Raw genomic sequence first — 19,140 nt, 5'->3', positions numbered from 1 at the left:
AAATGAAGAGAAAAAGCAAGGCCAGGATTCAGCCAGGCTGTGTGAACGTGAACATGAATGGCACCCGAGAGCCCAGCGCTGGGCCAGGCAGGCGCGTAATTATGGGCAGATCCGAGCAGCCACGGCCTTGGGGATGACGGCGTCCACGCAATAAGTATGAGACTCAAGGACAAGACTGGAGTAACTCTGACAAGTGTAAGATTTAAGTTTTCTAAAAATACAGATGTCAACCTATTTCCTACTCCATGTGCCGTGCCACTTGGCCCACAGTGAACCCCGAACACGCATGTCGCAGCAAGACAGCTGCGCGTCCGGGCGCGCTTCCCTGTGCAAGCGCTTTCCACCGACCACCAGCGAGGTCGTTCCCTGTACGGAAAGGCTCAGCTGAAAGCACACGGTCGCTTCCATCAACCTCACTGCACTCTGTTCTTCTCTGTGTAATGCTGAGAGGTTTGTGCTCAGTTCCAGTACACGGGTACCTGTTCAGACTCTGTGTTCAGCGGTATTAGTTGCAGGTCGGTACTCTCACCAGTATCCACAAGATGACTATCTGACAGCTGAAAGTCAAGTTCTGACAAGTTTTGGACACACACTTGAACATACTTCCTAAAGGAGAAAAACAAAAAATAAGATTTTGACATTTAAGGACTTTATTAAATATATTTTGGCTGTATTAAGAAGATGCTCTGTAGGAAATTGAAAAAGTGAGCAGAAAAGAACGAGTTGTTACATACATTTCTACTTTTGATTTCACATGTAAAAGTGTCAGAAAAAAACAAATCTTTCTAAGCAAGCTCTTAGGAAAAATGGGCCAAAGACTATTCTATTTTGGATACATTATAACACGAGTGTAAGTGATTTTCCTAAACATATAATAGCTTGCAATGAATAACGGACGAACGAGTAACGATTCCTCTTCACCAACAGAAGTGATGATTACTCGCTGAGAAACTAGGTAGGTACAGAATTCACTTGAATTTCTGTTACACATAAAGAGGAGTTCTGAAAAGCCAGTCTCAAGTAAAGCAGCTCAGATTCTCTGCAGAGCTGCTGGTGTTTTTAACCACCACACACTGAGTCTCTCGATGTAGAGACAGATGACGCACAGGACGACACTGCAGACTTCCTTGCCCAAACACTAGATCTGAACCTAGTCGAGCCTCGACAGTGGTGGATCTCAATCGCGGGCAATGTCTGGAGACATCTGTGGCTCTCACACTGGGGGTGGGGGGTGAGGAGTGCCCCTGGCAGAAAGGGGGCAGCCAAGGGTGCTGCCAACGCTCACAGCACAGGGTTATGTGTCCGAGCATCAGTCGTGCTGAAGTTGAAAACCCCGCTCTAGAGGTACCAGAAGGCAGCTGACAGGGAACTAGTTACACAATCCCACAAGGACATGACCAGTGGACTTTAGAATGGCAACTGACCCAAGTCTGTCAATGGGCCAGTGGCTTGAAAACAGGGGGAGGAAGGATAAGAAGGGATCTCAGAAACAGAGGGAACTCTGAATCCCGCATCCTACAAACCAACTGTGCAAACTCCCTTTTGAGACAGCTGGGGAAGCCTGACCGTGGACTGGGCGCTGTAGGCCCCAGGGAATTACTGTGAATTCTAACAGGTGGACGGGGCATCCTGGCTATGAGAAAACACGCTCAGTGTCACCAGTGCCAAGCTCTGAAAGGCAGGGCCTGCATGCAGGGGAGCCTGGGAAAAGGGCCTGGGGTCCTTTACCGGGTCCCGGCCGACAGCAGGGAGTGCGTGGTCCTGAAGGGCATGCTGAACGTCAGCGCGATGACGGTGGAGTAGATGGACCACGGGCAGTCGATGGACACCTGAGGAGAAACGGGGACAGGCATTCACACCCTGCATCACAGGTGACAGGCACCGCCACCACCATCCATCCAGATCCACGATGGCTGCCGGTTTCCTAGACACCTGATGTCTCCACCACCCCTTACAGAGAGGAAAGCCCACTAAAGATGCGCACAGACCGAGGCGGGGAAAGAGTCAGCAGCACAGTCTCCACGGCTCTGGGGCAGACGCTACAGCCCATGGTGCGGACCCCACCTCGCTATTTCCACGTGCATGTGGCCACGACGCCAAATGCATCCTTTGATGTGCGGGAGGTTACGACAGAGTGCTTTCAGTCACTTCTGTGCAGGCGATACTAATGTCGTTAACTATTACAAAATTAAGTGAATTATCCAAACTCTTAATCCACATGACACTGAATACATAACTGAAAACCAATCAACCCGGGGGCATCATGTGGATCAAGCTATTAACCTCCTCAAGGGTCTCAAATTTCATTTTATTCCCCACGGAACAAATGAATGTAGTGAGTATAGAATCTGTGCTTATTGATATAAGTATCATCTTCGCCTCCTGAACTCTGTATCAGATAGGGGGGAAGAAATTTCAAGAACTGAAAATTAAGACATTATTTTTTAGGTCCCGCCTTGTCTGCTACTCTATGCCATAATTTCTTTGAAATGACTGCATTTATTAGCCTTTTATCCTACTGCTTTTGTGCATTCACTTCTTTTTTTTAATTATTCAATTTATTTAAACTAAGAAACAGGAAAAAAAATGACAAAAAAAACCAGTTCACCCGTTTCTCTCAACCCCTACTCCACATCTCGGGCAACCACCAATCTGTCCTCTGTATCTATGAGCTTGGTCTTCATTTTCATTTTTTAGATTCCACATATAAATTAGATCATATGGTATTTGTCTTTCTCTGTCTTACTTCACTTAGCATAATGCCCTCTAGATCCACCCATGTTGTCGCAAATGACGAGATTTCATTCTTTCTCATGGCTGAGTAATGTTCGTGTGTGTGTGTGTGTTTCATCTTTACTCATTCATCCATTGGTGGACACGTACACTGCTCCCATATCTTGGCTATCGTAAATAACGCTGCAATGAACATGGGGGTGCAGACATCTTTTTGAGTTAGTGTTTTTGTTTACTTCAGAAAAATACCCAGAAGCAGAACTGCTAGATTGTATGACAGATCTATTTTTAATTTTTTGAGGAAGCTCCATACTGTTTTGTACAGTGGCTGCACCACTTTACAACCCCGATAACATGAGGGTTCCCTTTGCACCAGCACTTGTTATTCGCTGTCTTTTTCATAACAGTCATCCTAACAGGTGTTAAGATGATATCTCATTTTGGTTTTGATTACATTTCCTTGATGATTAAGTGATGTTGAGCAACTTTTCACGTACCTGTTGGCCTTCTGTATGTCTTCTTTGGAAAAATGTCTCTTCAGATCTTCTGCCCATTTTTAAATCGGACTGGTTGTTTTTTTTTGCTATTGAGTTGTATGTGTTCTTTATACATTTTGTTTATTAGCCACTTTTCAAACATATGATTTGGAAATACTTTCTTCCATTCAATAGCTTGCCTTTTCATTTTGTCGATGGTCTCTTTGCTGTGTAGAAGCTTTTTAGTTTGATGGAGTCCCATTTGTTTATTTTTGTTTTTACTGCTTTTGGTGTCAGGTTGAAAAAATCAACACCTAGGCCTATGTCAAGAACTTACTACCCGTGTTTTCTTTTAGGAGTTGTATGGTTTCAGGTCTTACTTTCAAGTCTTTAATCCGTTTTGAGTTCATTTTTGTGTACATTGTAACGTCCAGTTTCATTCCTTTGCATGTGGTTCTCCAGTTTTCTCAACACCTTTTACTGAATGTCCTTGTCCCATTATGTATTCTTGGATCCTTCATCATAAATTTATTTCTGGGCTCTCTATTCTGTTCCATTGGTCTATGTGCCTGTTTCCATGCCAGTGCCAGACTGCTTTAATTACTACAGCTTTGTTAATACACTAATAGTTTGAAATCAGGGAGCATGATACCCCCAGCTTTGTACTTTTTTCTTAAGATTGCTTTGGTTATTTGGGGTCTTCTGTGGTTCCACACAAACTTTAGGATTGCTTCTTCTATTTCTGCAAAAAATACCATTGGAATTTTGATAGGGACAACACTGAATCTGTAGACTGCCTCAGGTAGCATGGACATTGTAACAATATTAATTCATCCAACCCATGAGCATGTAATATCTTTCCATTTATTTGTGTCTTCTATTTCTTTCAATTAATGTCTTCTGGGTTTCAACACACAAGTCTTTTACCTTCTTGGTTAAATTTATTCCTAGGTATTTTAGTTTTTGATGTAACTGAAAATGGCATTGTTTTCTTAATTTCTCTGACAGTTCATTATCAGTGTAAAGAAATGCAACAGATTTCTGTGTATTGGTTTTATGTCCTGTAACTTTACTGAATTTGTTTACTAGTTCTAACAGTTTTTGCTGGAGTCTATATAGAGGTTTTTCTATATATAAAATCATGTCACCTTCGAATAGTGAGTGTTACTTCTTCCTTTCCAATCTGGATGACTGTTTTTATTGCCTGATTGCTCTTATCTTGTCCGTTCATAGTGGAACACGCTCCTGTTTCTTCACTTTGCTTGTCTTTCTGCATCACTTTCTACACAGCAGATGAAACAACGCTGCTCCCAGCCCTGAAGGCGTGGCCCTGTGCAGGAGGTGAACCTTGCCGTCCAGCTCTGGCCCAGCTCTTGGTTGTCTCTCGAACCTCCGTGCTTGGCCAAGCAGCCTGTCATATTCTTAGTGGCTCCTAGTGGTTGAGGATGTGCCGAGACCTGTCAGTGCCCCACAGGGGAGGATCTCAGCACCTACATGCAGGCTGTTTGGAAGCCAGACCCTCAGGCAGCACCCTTTAAAAGTATGCAAAACTACAGTCTTGTGGGACCACGAGCACACACTTCTATCCTTGGGTTGTTCAAAAGCCCTCAGAACTGGTACGTGTGTTACAAGAGCTGGACGGACTCAGAACAGGCACGATGCTAGTGACAGGTTCTATAAGCTGACGGACTTTGGATTTAGGACCAAAGTCACGGATCTCTCAGATAACTGTCAATAAACACTGGCACCAAGGCATAAAATGATAGCATTTCCTCCTTGCTAAGCATGATGTGATGTTTCCGGGAACAGAAAGTGAAGCACGCTGAGACACAGAACTCCCTCTAGCCTAATCACCAGGACAAATGGACCCTGGAGGCAAACTTACTGCCTTCTAAGCAAAAACTGTATCTCTTACAATAAGCTGTCCTTCCTCGAGTTAGGACAGAAAAGTTAAGAGCCTGTGTGTCTTTGTCTTTGCAAGACGTACGCCTTATCTAAGAGGGGGTGAGTCACAGATGTAAATGCTAACCCTGACCAGAGCCTGCGGCATTAGGACCTGGAAGTCTGCCCCTCAGGAGGAGCCATCTCACATGCACGGTCCTTCAAGACAAGCAGCGCAGACAGGGGCTGCCTCCACGGCTGCGCAGTCCCAGCCTCCCCTTACTTTGTGGTCCATGGTTGCCATGCGCTGGCCGGCTTTCTGCGTGTCCTCATGCTTCCCATGGGGCTCTGTCATCCCCAGCCCGATGCTCTCCCCTCCAGCTGCCGGGGCTGAAGGTAAAGAGAGAACTTCCAGTTCAAATTCGATCACGTGATATGCAGGCGCAGCCGGCAGACTGATGCTCGTGACCTTGTCGGACGACTGAACCCGGAGCGACGCATCAGAAGCCTTTTCTAGGAAAGACAGAAAAAGTCACTTCCAACACAGTCCCCATTTCCTTGCTCCTTTCTCCTCGAGTAGATGATGGGCCCAGCAGTGAAGTTCCAGCCCAATTCCTGCTGCTCACACACACGTGGAAGGGTGTAACTAGGAAGGATCACAGTGGGTGGGAGACTGGAAAATTAGGAACGAAACCCCCGAAGACTGAGCAGCACTGCACGAGAGCTGTCTGTTCGAGCTCGGCTCAGAGAACTGTCACGGGGCTCAGTCTGAAGACAGAAAATAGGCACTTCACGTGGCCCACCCAAGACTGCATGCGTCCCAGTACGACGTGCTGCCACTCCATCCTACCACCAGACCAGCTCCCGCTCAGAAAGAGAGCCACGTCCTCCCCTCGCCATATCTCGTGACTGGGGACTGGTAGAGATGGGACTTTTTTAGGGCTTTCTGCTAGAGCCTGAAAAGGCTGAACAGCTTCTGCTTTCTGCTCAGGGAAGCTGAGGAGGGTGGAAGGAGGCTGGAGGCCAGCAGAGCAGCACTATGAGCCCGGGCCCGGGCAGGAACGCTGCGTCACAGGACCGCAGGGCGGCACTGCCCCTGAGCACGGGCACAGCTCTGAGTCTAGCCCCTCACATGCAACGCCCCACCTAGGGGCAGGGTTCCAGTCCACCTACAGGTGGGACCCTGCCATGGAAGAGCTGCAGGAGAAGCGGTCCTCAGATGCCACCTGAAGATGGCAGAGTGATAGGCTCCTTATATCCACACGGTGCGTGACAATGCCAAGAGCCCACCTTCGCCAGGTGACTGCCACCTCACCTCTCGTGTTGGAATAGATCACAGCTCTGTTCTCTTCATGACACAGGATAAGCATGGCTTCTACATTGCTGAGCTGGAGGCTGTCCCCGTTTTTTACTGTATAATGGCCAGTAGTGATAGTGAACTTGACCTTCTGAGGAATACCAGCCAAAAGGCTATCTAAAGGGAAAAAGACAGCAATTAGCATCACTACCAACCAAGAGTTCCACTGGAAGGCCTCCCATAGTTAAGAGGACTCTGTTTCTTCTACTAGAGAAGGTCTGCTCACTTTAAATACTCCACAAAGTCGCTCAGTGTCCATCTGCCTACCCTCACTTTTCATCCCAATTGCGTGGGCTGCAGAGTTGAGGGGGCCCTCGCTGGGAACAAAAGAATCTGTGAGCCTGAGGGGCCTTATCACCACCCCAGTTTAGCGAGTCAGGGACCCATGGTGGCAACCGTGTCTATGAGGGTCTCAAAATTTACCTGCTAGTCACTTATTGAGAGAGAATCAGATAATGACACTTAAGAAAAAACTAATGAAATTGCACATGCTGCTGCTATTCAGATTTTCCTCTGGCCTTTTCAGGTTAGGCCTCTTCCCGATCTTTAGTTCAGAAGCAGCTCAGAAGATATGGGCAGAAGATACGATACACTTTCTCCTGGGTGGAAATGGAGGGGGCAGGAATGGGCTGAGGTTTCTGAGAATCAGCTCCAGGGAAGGCAGGAGGAAGAAGGCCAGAGATAAGACACAAGGAAGAGGAACAGCAGAGGAGAGAGGGAGGGAAGGCGGGAGGCAAGAAAGGGTGTGCGGGCCAGAGCGGCCGAGGCGTGAGCCGGCCCCTCCCAGGCCCTCCCAGCAACACGGCTCAGCTTTCTCACAAAAGGTTCTCTGACGAAGAATCATTTTTGAGAGACTGTGGTGTTCTGCATCTGAGGGCCTTTCCAGGTAGTCATGGGAGAAGTTTCAAAGCATAAAAATAGGGAGTTTGGAGAGATTAAATAGGAAAAAAGCTTTCCTTGATTTTTTTTTCCCCGAAATGGAAGAAACAAGCAAATAAATACATTGTTTTCCAGCCTAAACCACTGAGACACTCCGTAGTGTTTTCCTGACGTGCCATTCGGTCTTCGGTAATCTGTTTACACCAACTCCTCCTAATTTTAGGACTTAACACAAAGGACAGCAGCACTGGATTTCTCAACTCCCATGCCAGCGTGCCACGGTTAATCGACATGTTCAAAGGAAAAGACTTTTGATCGAAGCACAGATCGTAACTAATCTAGCATTCAGCCTCTGAGATGGAGCTCTAAGCAGGAAATTATATCTACTTATTAAATTTTCTGCAGTAGACATCAGCTGATATTTAGCTAATTTTCCTCTTATTTTTTTTTATTTTCAGATACAGAATGTTTAGTAAACATGAAAGTACCAATTACAGAAAAGCAAACGTTCAGATGAACAAGAGCCAGAGTCAGTTCCCAGGCAAAACCTCCACGATGCTCCCCGAAGTGTCTCTTAAAGAGGGACACAGCTACAGAGGATGGGAGCGCAACGCTGCAGAGGCCTCCTCTCCCGTGACTCCTCACAGTAAAGGACTGAGGTGCAGCTCAGGACACCCGCAGAGCACCCCGCTGCCCCCCGCTCACCGGCCAGCGGCTCCACGTGCAGCTGCGGCTCCTGCGAGTACACGTCGTACTGCACCAGCGGGTAGATGTGAGGAAGGACAAACCACACCGGGCCCACCGAGGCGCACAGCTGCCGCAGCGTGTACGTTCCTGGCTCCTTGGCCTGGGGGCAAAACGAAGCATTGGCACAGCCGTCCCCACTCCTGCAATGACAAGCTCCTGGGGGAAGGCCCAGCCGTCACCCTCCTCATCCCGCTGCTCTAGGCTGGCATGTCTACACTCCGCTACACTCAGGTTGTTCAAAAGACCCCTCGGCATCTCTCAATCGATGATTTTCTGAGTAACTGATGCTTCAGTTTGACTTTACCCTTAATAATGCATTCTCAATGTCGTAAGCTTTGTGGCATTCTCTTCTGGAGAAGGTGTTTAATGGAGACACCGAGCATGAAAGTTCAGACGTGCTCTAAGACTAGACTAAAAGCACATGTGGCAAAGAGCTGTACTTCCCCTGGCCTCTTTGGTCAGGGGAGCTAACAGAACCCGCTGCACTGGAGGAAGCTCTGTATCGGACGGGGCAGAAGCCACTGTTCTGCCATCCATCCACACAGCCACAAAAGGAAAAAGAAAGCTTAACATGAACATGCCATCTTCTTTAAAGCGTCCTCATTTTAACAAATGAGGGTACATTTTAATACAAAGGGAAAAAGTCTAACTAAATCCAGTGAGAACACAATTATCTATGTTAAGAACTTCATTCAAAATTTACCAACTGCCTTAAAATTATATACGTATAAAAGATTTTTTCAACACGTCAGTCTATTTTTCTGTAAGGATAAAATCAAAGCCAGGTTAACAGAACAGAGGCCTCTCCTGGACTCTCAGCTTCTTCAGACGGCTCTCGCAAGCGCCACCCCTCCCTGACTGCCCTTGTAGCCAGCCCCCCAGCCCCACGCATACCTGCGTCTGGAATGTTATCGTGTTGGGCCCTGGTTCCAGAGTCACATCGGTGCACTTCAGCACATGGGCCCCATCCTCCAGAGTCACACCTGCTGATGTTTCCAGAGATGCGCCGCTCTCCTGCCTCCTCAGAAGCATGTGAACATTTTTGCAGATGATCCCTGTTGTGTTCAAGGAATTGTCGGAAGGACTTCTCTCCAACATCTCGTACAGCTCCAGCGCGGGCAGGCTGTTCCGGGACGTGGGGAAAGGTGAGGTCTCTGCAGGAAAGCTGACCATCCCGTTGGCCGTCTTGTGCCTGGTGAGCCACTCGGCAGTCTTCCGGTAGCTGTTCTGCTCGATGCTGAAGTGGACGTTGATGGCGACCTGCTCCACGGGGACGGGCACTGGCATCTGACTGCACACGGTTATCTCCACGGACACGACACCACCCACATGGACCACAGCATTGGAAGGGGTAAAATGGAGATCTCTCAATTGTGCAAAAGAATGCATAGGGAGTACTATTTTGTGACCTGTAAATACACAGTACCATGTTTTACTTCCTAAGTCACACTTCCAGACGCTACAGAGACAGCAGGACTAGGTCACTATTGGGCCGGCAGGAAACAATGACGTGCAAAAGAGATGGTTCAGACCCTCCCAACCGTGTGCCGTCTTCACTCACCAAAAAGAGTTATTTTGTCAAAAGCAGAACAGAAACACATGCCTAGACAACTCCTGGAAATCATAAAGCCTGAAGAAATTAATGTTTCTAAGTGCTGTTTTGGCAAACTCAAGAGAAAGACAGGTCAACTAACTCCTCAGTTTCAAAATAAGATGTGTAAAGTCTAATTCCTCGTGCTGTTTCAAGGAATTCCACCACTCTCCCACCCACATAAAGAAATTCTCCAGTAAAGATGCCCGAATCCCTCTGTACATCTGGAAATAAACCCAGGTGTGTGGCGCCCTGTGAGGTCAGCCAATGAAGCAGGGAGCCAGGAGGGCAGCGAGTCCCCAGCCCCACGGGCACCGTCGGGGGAGAACCCACTGTATCCTCCAACTTCCACTCCACAAGCACTGGTGTGTCTAGAAAATCCACAAGGCCGCTGGACTGACCGGTAAGTATTTACTGAACAGTACACAACTGAAGGCTGTGCCGATACCGATGCTGTAAAACCACAAAAAAAAGGACAATCACGGAATATTTCTTCACAGAGATGCCACAGGAGGTTGGTAGGAAAAGTGTAACTGCACAGTCTCACGTACATGCCACACACAGCAGACCTGGCACACAGCCCTACAAGGACCAGTCTGGGCACATTAAAGAATCTAAGACACACATCAATGCCGCGTTGCCCGAGAAACCCAGGCGGATGGCTCAATGTGAGTGAAGTGCCCCCCAGCAGCCAACGACCACAGCAACTGAAGCCAAAACCTCTGAGAACACTGGCTTTCAGGCAGTTAGCAACTGCTCTGGACTGAATGCCATCTCCCACCACCCCCCAAGTTCTTAAGCTGAAGCCCTACCCCCCAGTGTGATGGTACTTGGAGGTGGGCCCCCTGGGAGAGTTAGGGTTAGATGAGATCATGAGGGATTCATGCCCCTGCACAGGACACAAGAAAAAGCCTTCTCCATACCTCCCCCGTCTCTCCCCCCACCTCCTTTCATCCTTCTCTCTCTGAATCTCTCCATCTCCCCCCTCCCGTCTCTCGCCCCACCCCTCTTCCCCCTCCTTCTCTCCTTCTGAGTCTCTCCATCTACCCCCCCACCACCCTTTGTCATGAAAGGACAAGTCAGGAAGAGAGGCCTCATCAGAAACCCATCCTGCCGGCATCCTGACCTCAGATGTCAGCCTCTAGAACTGTGAGGAAATAAACACCTGCTGCTGAGACATCCAGTCTGTGGCGCTTTGTTGTGGCACCCCGAGCTCAGGCAGTGACTCTTTTACATAAATATGCCCCTTCATAAACTGAAATGAGAAGCTAAATATTACAAGAATTGTAATCTTACTACCAGCAATATATGTAAAGTATATCTGCCAAAACACTTAGCCTGAACCTAAGTCTTTCAGATCTACCTTCCTGTTGGACACTCCCATAGGAAATACTCAGCAAACCTCAGAAGGTGAGACAGTCTATGAGACACCTGGCTCAATGTCTTTAAAAAGTCAGTGTCAAAAAAAAAACCAAACACACACACACACACAAAAAACAAACAAAAATATAAAGTCAGTGTCTTACAGCCCACATGTCAAACAACTGCTGAAGGGAGGAACACAGTGTGGTCCGTCCACACAATGGAGTATTATTCAGTCACAAAAAGGGATGAAATACTGACACGCTACGACACAGATGCATCCTGAAAGCATTGTGCTGCGTGAAATAAGCTGGTCACAAAAAAACACATATTGTGTGGTTCCATTTACGTGAAATATCCAGAACATGTATCTTCAGAGATAGAAAGCAGATTAGTGGTTCCCAGGACTTGGGGTGATGGGGGGTGGTAGGAGGAGGTTGGGAGGAAGTGAGTGTGGGGTTTCTTCCAGGTGATAAAAGTGCTCTAACATTGACTGTGGGGGTGGCTGCATGTGTCTGTGACTACACTAAAAGCCACTGAGTTGTACACTGTACACCGTGAATTCTATCTCAATAAAGCTGTTTCATTTTAAAAGGTCAGTGTCTGGAAAAAAGCAAGAAGAAGAGACGGGAAGAACTGTTCTAAGCTAAAGGAGAAAAGAGCTATAACAACCAAATGCAGTGTGTGATCCCTGACTGGAATAGTGGAGTCCACTATACTTTGAATATAAAATAATTTGCAGGAACACTTTTTGAGACAACAGGGGAGATCTGAAGAGGAGCTAACTTGGTGGCCCGAGTTAGAACCTTGTCCATTGGTGGGCACGGTGGTTAGGGGACCACCCTTGTTTTCAGAAGATGCTACACTGTTCCAGGGTGAAGTGCTACGTGTGGTCCGGAGCTGCGCTGAAGTTTAGCACAAAGGAAAAAGTAGAAAGAAAGATTACAGACACATTTGCTACACAGCAAAATGTTAACAAGCGCTGAATCGAAGGGATCGGTGCGCATCATGCAGTGTACACGCTGTTATTCTCGCTGCTTTTCTAGAACACTTGAAACGTGTCACAGAAAAGCTAAAAGCGAGCCTTACCTGGGCTGCCTGTCTGCCGGCGGGCGAAGCTCAGGATCTCCCTGCAGAAGTGCTCCCGCTCGTCCTCAGTCAGGTGCCGGTCGCCGGCCAGGAGGCTGCTGGTCTGAAGGTAGCTGAGTGCAGAGTCAAGGGGCCTGAGAGGACCGTGCTGGGGCGCTGCGCACACAGCCCTCCGGCGCCCAGAGGGTGCAGCCTGGTGGGTGCTCCCCTTCCTCGAGGACATTAGGGGCTCAAGCAGAGGTCAGATGCGCTGACCAGGCACCAGCTGCTGGACAACACAGTGCACGTGTCAAGCTGGGCTTTTCTCTCCCAACTACCAGGCATTTGTTAAACACTCAACTGTGGGCACGGCTGCTGTACAAAGAGGAGAGCAGCTCTCTTTCGCAAACGTGTTCAACTTAAAGGATACTTCTCAATTTGCCCGAGGTGTTTCTGACACTCAGCGAGTTGCTTCCTTGTGTGTGTGAGAGGCAGGGCCCAGCCCTCAGCCAGGTAATTCTTCAAGGCTCCTTGAAGATAGACTTCGGCCTTCTGGGGAGACTTTTTCCTCCTTGCAAATCAACAAACAGAAGCTTTCGTTACGGGTCGCGATCATCAACAATGACCCTTCGTGGCCTGCTCTCCACCCTGGTGCCGCCTGCAGACAGCCCTGCTCCGACCCACCCTGGTACGAGAAAGAACACAGAACCAGGAATACATGCCTGGACCCGAGCAACGCCCTCAGGCGGATAATCCCACACACGCTGTTTGCCCAGCGTCCTACACTAGCCACAGAGCCTTCAGGGCTGAACCTCCGGACAAGAACATGAGGGCATCATTCACAATTCCACGCTGACACAGAACGCCAAGCGGGAAGGAAGGGGAAGCCTTGGTCCATAGGCGCACAGCTAGTTATGCAGGCAGCTCCAAAATCTGGGCTCGGGGCCACACGCCCTGCTGAAGACAGGCCAACACAGAGCTGTCTACACGGGCCAGCCGACAGCAGAGTCTGGGTCAGCTCTGAAACTCAGGCAAGAGTGCTGAGCATGTCTCAAAGATTTACAGAGAACTGTGACGAGTTTAAATAGCAACACATACCACCCAAAAGAAGATCTTCCCAGTCCCAATTTACACCCTCAAGGTGTTCAGAGTAAAGCAAAGTTTAAAACCCAACTAATGAGAGCTGGCGAACGCTTCGGTGACAGCACGGACGCCCTGGCCTTTCCCAGAGGGCTGGGGCTCCTGACCTCGTGGGACCAAGGCCAGCACTACACAAGCTCTCGCTCTCTAGGCATCCTGGGGAAAGATTCCAGTCTTCACTACCTTACTTCTGAAGCAACGAGAGTTCCCAAATTCTCAAATAAATTTTAAACCTATCGACTCCATGTGTCCCCCGGCTAGTCCGTGGTCAAGCCAGAACCAGGAGCAGAACCCAAGTCTCCGGTTAGCAGGCCAGCGACCCCCCTGCAGCTCCGAGCCTCAGGTGGGCTCAGCTCACAGCGTGTGAGGATCTGGCCTCCCTCCAACTCCTCAGACACACCAACAGGAGACTCAGGAGAGCCAACCCCAGCCCTCCCAGCTGCTCCAACCACGCCTAGAAGCCTAGCAAGTTCACCTAGGTGACCCACAGGTCCCTCCGCAGCCCCGCAATCAGTTAAAGTAGTTAAAGTAAATTATTCTTTCTTGTTTCCTCTAATGAAATTACTGACTACAGATTTCAAGATAGTGTTTCAAACAGACATTTCCTCTATTAACACTCCTTCCCTCATCGTTCATGTCTCTTCTCAGTGCTCTGAACCAGCAGCCGCACTGCCAGCAAGGGGTCTTCTCTTTGACAGGCCATTTGTCAAACACGTGAGAAACATGCCACACGTTAAGTCCTTTCTCTGGAATCCACTCCAAGGGTGGAGCCAGACTGGAAATGCTCACGATGTGTGCACACCCCAGCTCGCAGGCACTCACAGCTCAGCCCTCTCTCACCTCACACATCACATGCTTCACGTCACGGACCTCCAGGCTCTCCATCCTCCAAGGAGGCACTTAAGAGCAACCAGAGAAAATGCTACCAAACACATACTACACACTGCATATAACATTATACACGTCATCTACGTGTATATACCGTTCACATGTAAGTTCGTTAAATTAAACACAAAGATTAATAACAATTATTGAGGCTAATAAACTGAACTCTATGGTTTTCAGGAGAAATTTTCTTATAAAATGATGACTGGTTAACAGTTTACACTTTTCATTCTGCAAAGTTATATACACTTCATATTAACTCCTCCCTAACAAACCTCTTAGTTCACACACGATGTCTGAAATTCAAAGAAACGTTCAAAATCAATTACATGTAAAACTCCGCCAGATCCTTTCCAACGAACTTAGCAGACCGAATTCTCCCAATACTTGTATACATTTCTATGGTGGCATGGGACAAGTCCTGCGGAAAAGCAAAGAATCAAATAATTCTGCATTTTAATTTTAATGCTAGACAAATCCTATATTTACTTACCCAAAGCTGAAGCAAAAGACTTATCAATATAACATAATTTTTTACTTTGCATCTCTTTTTGTGTTATTTGACTTTTTATGTAATAGTGATTTATACAAAGTTATTACCCTGTATATAAAGTATAATAATAGAAACATGAACTCAGCAGGCATAGAATTTTTAACTTTTTTCAAAGTATTTTCCACATGTGGGTAACATTTTAGATATTTTTCTCACTTTTTGGATGACAGAGACAATATTATAGACTACTGTCAAATGCTCTTGAATTCACCACCACCTGGGAATGCAGATGGTCTGCTGAGCTTCTACTGCACTGCCTTCTAAGACTGTCCAAATTTAAGTCCTTTAAAATCAAGCACAATAGATCTGTTCAGGTTCAAATTGTTTGTCTGTACACAGAAAACCATTCACTATCCTTTCTTAGAACTTCTGTTTTACTGAATGAGCAATACCATGGTGAACAAAAGTATAAACATCCAAAGGTGCTTTTATGCCTAATTTGCAGCGCCATGGACACCCAGCTATTCCAGGTGTCATGCACACTCCCTAGGGCACCAAAGGGACTTCAAAGGCCAACAAGAAGGAGGCCCCAAACACCAGCTCACTCCCAACTCAAATGTCATGAAGTAGCAAAGCCTCACAGAGATGGGCTTTCTGCCATGGGTAGACGGGGAAGATTCGTAATACTTACTAAGTAGTGTTTTTCAAAAGCTTCTACAGATGATAATGCTTCTTTGAGTTTCTTATAAGGACTCTGAGCTGTGTTGGCTTAAACAGAAAGAAATGAGAGTCCTTATTTATCTCCGTTATGTGCAATCATATGAGTTTACATTCAGCCTCAAACGTCACAGGAAAAGGACTCCGTCTGATGTTCGTGGAAATCACAAAAACGCATGCCAACTGAGACAACCTTATTACTACATCCCTGTCCAGTGAACACACTCACGAAATAGTCGTCTAAACCCTTCAGGTAATACTTTTACCTTTACTTGGGGCTAGAATTTTTTTTAGTATGTATCACAAATCCTACAATGAATTAAATGACGTCCGAAATGATGTGAAGTGGTCTCGGGTTGAAACAGTGCAATACACACATCACACACTTTCCCTGACAAACTGATTCAATCCAGCAGGAGTCCTCTCGGTCATTAGACACGCTTTACTCAGCAAGCGTTTTGTTAAACCATACTCATCACTATGTTCGTACCTAAAAGAATTAGTATTGTTCCTCTCAAAGTGCTTTATTACCCAGGAGTAATTTACTCAAAAAAGGATTTGTCTGGCCGTATCGTTAGAAAAGCAAATCCTCTGCAATTCAGAGGGAGACTTCACGTGGGCTGTAAAAAGTCATGATCCCACACCAGGCAGGAGGATCTCAGCTCCTGGACCAGGGATCAAACCCGCACCCCTTGCAGTGGAAGCACAGAGTCCTAACCACTAGACCGCCAGGGAAGTCCCACAATTTCTTAAACTGTTCCTGACATTTCTTTATGTTATGTATTGATCTGGTCAGCTAATGATGAGGTCAATTCCCAAACGGTGAGTAACTCCACGGCAGGACCCGAGTTACATGTGCCGGCTACAGCCGACACGCTCGCTGCTTTCCACCACGTGCAGTACCTGTTTCGGGCCGCTCGGCTCCCAAGCCTGCCAAAAGGTCAACCGTCCTGTTGAGGTCTTCTGAGTTAGGTCCCTTTTCTGACACAAGTCCACACAGATAGCCCAAGGACTTCAGCTGTTGGGATAAACCCAAAATGTCAATTAATTTGCCGTAAGAGTCAGCAGAGAATTTATAAATTTCAATATAAAATTAAAATCCATCTAAGCGCTACAAGAAATTCAGCTCTCCTACTGAAATGATTCTTATCTAGACATAAACACATATCTTACTGGGATCATTTCAAACTCAGACCTTCTCCGTGCTAATCCTCTGAGTGGCTCTGACGCTGGCCATTCCCAGCCCGGCTGTTCACCCTCCGTGCTGTCCACTCCACCTCCACCCCTCCCCCAGCGGGCCTTCCTGCTGCCCGCCCAGGACCACAGTCACTTTTTGCGCCTCTGCACGAGGTTCCCTGCTCACCCTCTTTCCCCACCCCATTCCTGGCGCAGAAGCCCGCCTTCAGCACGTCTGCAAGACACAGGGATAGTGGCAGGGAACCACTGCACCCCTGCTGCTACACGCGGCCAGCGACCCGGGGAGGGACTAAGTGAGCAGCTAACTCCGCCCCACCCTGGAGGCACCGCCCCCACGGGCTCCCTTGGCTCTCGGCAGTGACCTTCTCCGTGGCGTAGCTCCACAAACCCACGGTGTGGGCGATGTTCGAGTCTATCTGCGCCCGGTCGCAGCACCCTTCTATCCTCTGCAGCACCTCCAGGCAGCTCAGGAACACCCAGCAGTCCAGGGCGCCAGGCGGCACGGAGACCTGAGGGGGCACAGGTGCGGGCACGTGAGGAGGCCGCTCGGGGAAGCGCCCGTGCCCTCCTTTGCCCCTGCAAGCGCTACCCAGTCTCTGCAAAACTACACGAAAGAGAGATGGGACGTAGCCACAAGCACAGCAGCTCACCCACGGGAGGAAAGGAATTGTCTGTGTGCAAAGGCACGACTTGGTGTCACGTTCCTGGGGATGACGAGTGGCCTGATAGGGATGTAACTTTCAACAATGTGCTTTAAAAGCTTACTAAGAGAAGAGGCCTACAAAAGGCCGACTGTCATCACTTACTCTAAGTTTGAAAACTGGTCACCTCTCAGTTTAAAGAGCACACAATGTGAAGCTGGGAGGCTAAGACCTCAGATGACTACTTGATCACATCTCAGAAGATCATTTCCAACACCAGAAATCTGAATATTACGTAGATATTAGATGATATTTAGGAATTGCTATTAACGTTTTAGGTGCAATTATGTTTGTGAAAGAGAGCACCTGTTGCTTAGAGATATAATAAAATAAATGTTAATTAACAGAAATTCAAAAGCATCTCTTATATGTGATCAATTCTAAGATGGACTATTCTTCTGTGTTTCAGTGTCTCTGACACAGGAATGTCCCACAATCAAAGGCATCTTAACACTCACACTGACAGTGCAGGCTGTCCTCTCGCTGGCACTAATACCATGAGGTATCTTACAACTGGGGTCCCAGGGTTGGTGAGGCACGCTAACTGGTCCTGTTCAAAGTGGGAACGAACGAGGTGATGCTACATCAGGTGACAAGGGAAGAGCTGCATAAGCTGACGAAACCCTCTTACACGAGAAGGACCCTTCCACACGCCCTGGGCAGACACACAAGGGCGTGCCGGCAACGGCAAACAGCTGGAGAATTGCTATTAACTGTTCCTATAAACGTTAAGTTGCCCAGTCTTTGAAAAATGAAACAAACTACTTAGATTCTTTGAAAAAAAATCAGTACAGAAAAAAAATTACATGACCAGAAGCAATTTTCATAAATTGGTATGACTCTCTTGCCCAGACAATGGACCACCCTCAATGAGACACACAGAGAGCTGGTTGGCAGGACGCAGCTTGGGGACCCTGGACAGAGCACATGCCTCCCCGCCCCCCTGCCCCCCGCCGGGCGAAAAGGGCGGGCTCCACAAGGTGCACAGCCGAGGTGGGCACACACGCCCCAACACACATGAGGGGTGCCAACAGCCCACACGGGTCTCACGCAGGAGCCACACGTCTGCAGACAGTGGACGCCCGTGTCCCTCTGAAGGCTGCCCACCCCAGCACCCCACACTGCCCGTACCTGACAGAGTAAGCCCTGCCCACCGCGAGGGCCAAGCCCCGGACGAGCTCACGGCTCTGCCGGGCCACCTGGCACACAGCGGTGCTCTCAGTGTCTCAAAATTCACAGAGAAGGATGCAGAGCGCCTTTCCGTAGACCACGGGGCCCTTTGGATAACCTCCTTTGTGAACTACAGACTTTTAAAAACTAAGTTCTCAACTTACATTCTTTAGTTTTCTTCAAGCCTCTCTCCTCTTCTGATGTCAGTATTATTGGTCATGGCAAGAGCCATTTTCCAAGCATAAAATTAAAGGCATTCTTTTCATTCCCTTTTGCTAAACCTATGTTTTTTATATAACTCCAATACTGAAAACCCCAGCATTTGACGTGAACCCTCACGGGGCTGCCCCTGCTGGAGAGCTGCAGCTGCGCCCGCCCCATGTCTCCCGACACCCCGCTTGTGCCTCCTCTTGCACTGTACACGCAAAGCCAACATGTATTCTTTTGCTTGTGACCTCTCCAGCTACACTATGTCTGCAAGCTTCGTCCATTCCAAGTTCATTCGTTTCCACTGCCGCAGACCAGTTTGCCGTCTCAACAGACGGCAGTAACTGTTTCCCTTGTACGTGATGGACATTTGGGTTATTTCCACTTTCCAGCAGTTATGAATAACGCCACCACGAGCATCCCTGCACGACCTCCTGGACACACACCTGCGCACACACTCCTGCACAGCCCAGGGGCGAAATGGCCACTCACGTGGCACGCGCAGGTTTGGCCCCAGCAGCGCCGCCAAACAATTT

General features: G+C 48.0%; 1 protein-coding gene across 11 annotated transcripts in view; it reads right to left on the bottom strand.

The window, feature by feature from the left end:
* TRAPPC10 (trafficking protein particle complex subunit 10) overlaps nucleotides 1-19,140 on the bottom strand; it is a 78,817-nt gene that overhangs the window by 10,612 nt on the left and 49,065 nt on the right. For all 11 annotated transcript variants that reach the window (XM_057696525.1, XM_057696530.1, XM_057696526.1 and 8 more), the window contains 12 exons: nucleotides 16,889-17,035; nucleotides 16,233-16,347; nucleotides 15,304-15,380; nucleotides 14,449-14,540; nucleotides 12,525-12,665; nucleotides 12,116-12,228; nucleotides 8,968-9,482; nucleotides 8,032-8,173; nucleotides 6,406-6,564; nucleotides 5,374-5,603; nucleotides 1,729-1,829; nucleotides 480-606 (listed from right to left, as the gene is read on the bottom strand). In XM_057696525.1, coding sequence (XP_057552508.1) covers nucleotides 480-606; nucleotides 1,729-1,829; nucleotides 5,374-5,603; nucleotides 6,406-6,564; nucleotides 8,032-8,173; nucleotides 8,968-9,482; nucleotides 12,116-12,228; nucleotides 12,525-12,665; nucleotides 14,449-14,540; nucleotides 15,304-15,380; nucleotides 16,233-16,347; nucleotides 16,889-17,035 — 1,959 coding nt within the window. The remainder of the gene's footprint in view (nucleotides 1-479; nucleotides 607-1,728; nucleotides 1,830-5,373; nucleotides 5,604-6,405; nucleotides 6,565-8,031; nucleotides 8,174-8,967; nucleotides 9,483-12,115; nucleotides 12,229-12,524; nucleotides 12,666-14,448; nucleotides 14,541-15,303; nucleotides 15,381-16,232; nucleotides 16,348-16,888; nucleotides 17,036-19,140) is intronic.

Source organism: Hippopotamus amphibius, chromosome 10 (assembly GCF_030028045.1).
Source record: "Hippopotamus amphibius kiboko isolate mHipAmp2 chromosome 10, mHipAmp2.hap2, whole genome shotgun sequence".
Taxonomy (NCBI): Eukaryota; Metazoa; Chordata; class Mammalia; order Artiodactyla; family Hippopotamidae; genus Hippopotamus; species Hippopotamus amphibius.
This window is presented reverse-complemented; position numbering and strand designations above follow the sequence as displayed.